Below are 3,571 nucleotides of genomic sequence, written 5' to 3' on the forward strand. Positions count from 1 at the left end.
AGGATGAGCCTTGTGGTCGTTTTGGTTTGGGGTTCCATCTCTGAGCTACATCCCCAGCCTTTTTTACTTTGGATTTTGACACAGGATCTCGCTAAATTGCTGAGACTGACCTTGAAACTGCAATTCTCCAGTTTCAGCCTCCCAAGTTATGAGACTGCAAGCTCATCGCCACACCCGGCTGGTGGCCGGCTTTTTTTTTTTTTTTTGTACTGGGGGTGGAACCCAGAGGCTTTCTACCTCCGGGGTGTACTCCCAGACCTAATTTATATTATATTTGGAAACAGGGTCTCACTAAGTTGCTGAGAGCCTCACTAAGTAGCTGAGGCTGGCTTTGAACCTGTGGGATCCTCCGGTCTCCGCCTCCGGATGCTGGGGTTATAAATCCGGCTTCTTTTCCTTTCTTTCTTTCTCTCTCTCTCTCTCTTTCTTTCTTTCTTTCTTTCTTTCTTTCTTTCTTTCGTGTGTGGTACTGGTGATTGAACCCAGGGGCAATCTAACTCCAAGCTGCACCCGTAGCCCTATTTTATTTTGAAACAGAGATATAAGTTGTGAAGGGCCCCAGTTGCTAAGGCTGGCTATGAACCTGCAATCCTCTTGTCTCCGTTTCCCAAGTACTGGGATGACGAGTATGCGCCACCGTGCCTGTCTTAAATTTGCTTTGCTCTTAGCTTGTTTTTTTTTCCTATGGAACTAGGGATGGAGCCCAGGGCGGTATACTTGCAAGACAAGCGCTTTGCCACTGAGCTACATCCAGCCCCCCCTACCCCTACCCCACTTTTTCTTTTCTTTTCCTTCTTTTTTTCTTTCTTTCTTTCTTTCTTTCTTTCTTTCTTTCTTTCTTTCTTTCTTTCTTTCTTTCTTTCGTGGTACTAGGGGTGGAATCCAGAGGCTTTCTACCTCTGGGCTATACTTCCAGACCTATTTTATATTTTATTTGGAAACAGGGTCTCACTAGAGCCTCACTGAGTAACTGAGGCTGGCTTCGAACCTGTGCAATCCTCCTGTCTCGGCCTCCCAAGCGCAGGGATTACAAGCGTGCGCCACCACACCCGGCTTCTACCCCACTTTTTCAATCTTTGCTCAGCATAAACATACATACACACATAAACCTAGACTCCAAGCCTCAGGCAATAAAAGAGTTTATTAGAAAGGAGACACATGGAAAGGTGGCTGCTGGGCCTTGGAGCACCCCTAGCTTCTGGGGCCTCTCCTTGCTCCAGTCCTGCACCCACCCAGCTAGTTGGTTTCTGCTGAGGTCCACAGGGACCAGGGTGTGGCGTCCAGAGTGAATGCCAAGGGTGTCGATCTTCAAGGGCACACAAGTCTGGCCTCTGCCCAACAGTGCCCTTTCTGGCTAAGACTATGTCCTGTGGCCAGAGGTTAGGTCATCCTGAGAGGTCATCCGGTGTGAAGACCGCCTACCACACAGCAAAACTTTCCCTACCAGGATGATCACCGTACCCTTGTCCCATTGCTGCGCCTCTTAGAGTCAAACACACCCTGATAGGTTGTGTGGTAGAGACAAGGGGCAGCAGAAATTTAGGGCTCTTTAAAAGTACTCAGGCTAAGACAGGTTTTTAAATTTCAACAAGTGTTTATTGAGTGCCTACTGTGTGCTAGGCAGTGTTCTAGAGTCTGGGATTATAGCCCACACTGGCAAGGTCCTAATGCCTAGCCGGGGCAGTTTCCTGAGTGTCAAGGTTACAGTCTCCAATCTCTATTCTATCTATTCACTCCGGTCTCCCGTTTCTCCCCCTCTCCCCTCCCACGACCTCCCAGGCCCTTTCTGTTTTGTGTCAGCAGTAGATAACCCTCCCTTTGGTCTGCTGGACCCACTACTCCAGTCCTGCCGGTGGCTCCTCTTTGAGAGGCCTTGCCCGACCATCCCCTATCCCAAAGGGCCTCAGGACCAGGTGCCCGCGCTGGTGCTTGATCCGGGCAGAGCTGTCACCGAAACCCTTGCCACACTCCGCACACTTGTATGGCTTCTCTCCTGTGTGTGTGCGCCGATGTTTGACCAGATCTGAGCTTCGGGGGAATTCCTTCCCACAGAAGCCACACACATGGGGCTGGCTGGGTCCAGAGGGCTGGGCCCGGACTCGGGGTCGAGGGGCCGGGGGTGCTGAGCCAGGTGGGTTATGTGGCCGCAGGAGAGTAGATGGTGGCGGCGGCCGGGCACGTTCGCCACGGTGGGTGCGGAGGTGCTTGACTCTGGCTGAGCTGTCAGCAAAACCCTTGCCACATTCAGGACAGAGGTAGGGTTTCTCCCCTGTGTGCACACGGTGGTGTTTCACTAGGTCGGAGCTTCGGCGAAAACCCTTGCCACACTCGGGACACTTGTGCGGCTTGTCGCCAGCCAGGGGTGGGGGTGGCTCCCCTGCCTGTGGGCCTGCAGGCTCCGGCTCCAGGCCCTGCAGGCCAAAAGGCCCATCACCCGAGTGTGAAGGGCTCCGAGGTGTCAGAGAGGGGCTGGTGCCGAGAGGAGCTGGAGGTGGGCTGGGGATCAGGGAGGCTATGGGGTAGCCGGGGAAGCTGAAGTCCTGGGGCTCCATGTGAGTGAGGCGGTGGCGAAGAAGGGTGGAGCTGAGGCTGAAGGTGCGGTCGCATTCCGGGCAAGCGTGAGGCCTCTCACCACTGTGGGTGCGGAGGTGCTTGACCCGGGCTGAGCTGTCCGCAAAGCCCTTGCCACACTCCGGGCACAGGTAGGGCTTCTCTCCTGTGTGTACCCGCAGGTGCTTCACCAGGTCAGAGCCCCGGGCAAACTCCTTGCCACACACGTCACAGCCAAAGGGCTTAGGCCCCAGGTGACTGCGCTGGTGACTCAGGAGGCTGCAGCTGAGCACAAACCTTTTGCCACAATCAGTGCAGATGTATGGCTTGTCCTGGGCCTTGGGTCCCTGTGCAGTTGCTGTGGCTACCCGAGATGGCTGCCGTCGGGGCACTGCTGGCCGGGGAGGCTGTTCCCCCCGGTGTGTCCGCTGGTGCTTTATACGAGCAGAACTGTCGCCAAAGCCTTTGCCACAGATGCCACACTTGTAGGGCTTCTCGCCTGTGTGTGTCCGCTGGTGTTTCACCAGGTCAGAACTCTGCCGGAAGCTCTTGCCACATTCGCCGCAGATAGTGGGACGTTCACCAGCAGGGATCCGGGGACGGGGAATCTTTGGGGGGCCCTGGGCCACTGGCCGGGCTCTATAGGGCTTCTCGCCGCTGTGAGTTCGCTGGTGTTTAATGCGGGCTGAGCTATCCCCAAAGCCCTTGCCACACACCCCACACTTGTAGGGTTTCTCCCCTGTGTGAGTCCGCTGGTGTTTTACCAGATCTGACATCTGCCGGAAGCTCTTGCCACACTCACCACACACTGCAGCCCGATCACTACTAGCCTGGCCCCAGCGCGGTTCTCCCAGGACCCGGGGGCCTCGATCCCCAGGCTGAGGCTTCCCTAGTCCCTCTCTCTGGACCCATAAGTCATCCCAGGTCTGGATACCTTCAGGTTTGAGAGAGTCAGTCCCTACTTCATGTCCTGGCGCCAAATCTTCCTCTTCTTTAAACCCCAAGTTCTCTGGTGGGGGAT

At 55.2% G+C, this 3,571-nt stretch overlaps 1 protein-coding gene across 1 annotated transcript; it reads right to left on the reverse strand.

Moving 5' to 3' along the window:
• Positions 1-1,835: 1,835 nt before the first annotated feature.
• On the reverse strand, positions 1,836-3,326 carry ZNF48 (zinc finger protein 48; the record flags this gene model as incomplete). Its single annotated transcript, XM_080703900.1, has 1 exon — positions 1,836-3,326. The coding sequence occupies one exon, from the start codon at positions 3,324-3,326 to the stop codon at positions 1,836-1,838; it is 1,491 nt and encodes a 496-aa protein (XP_080560026.1).
• Positions 3,327-3,571: the final 245 nt, after the last annotated feature.

Source organism: Muscardinus avellanarius, assembly GCF_963383645.1.
Source record: "Muscardinus avellanarius genome assembly, chromosome: 10".
Classification (NCBI taxonomy): domain Eukaryota; kingdom Metazoa; phylum Chordata; class Mammalia; order Rodentia; family Gliridae; genus Muscardinus; species Muscardinus avellanarius.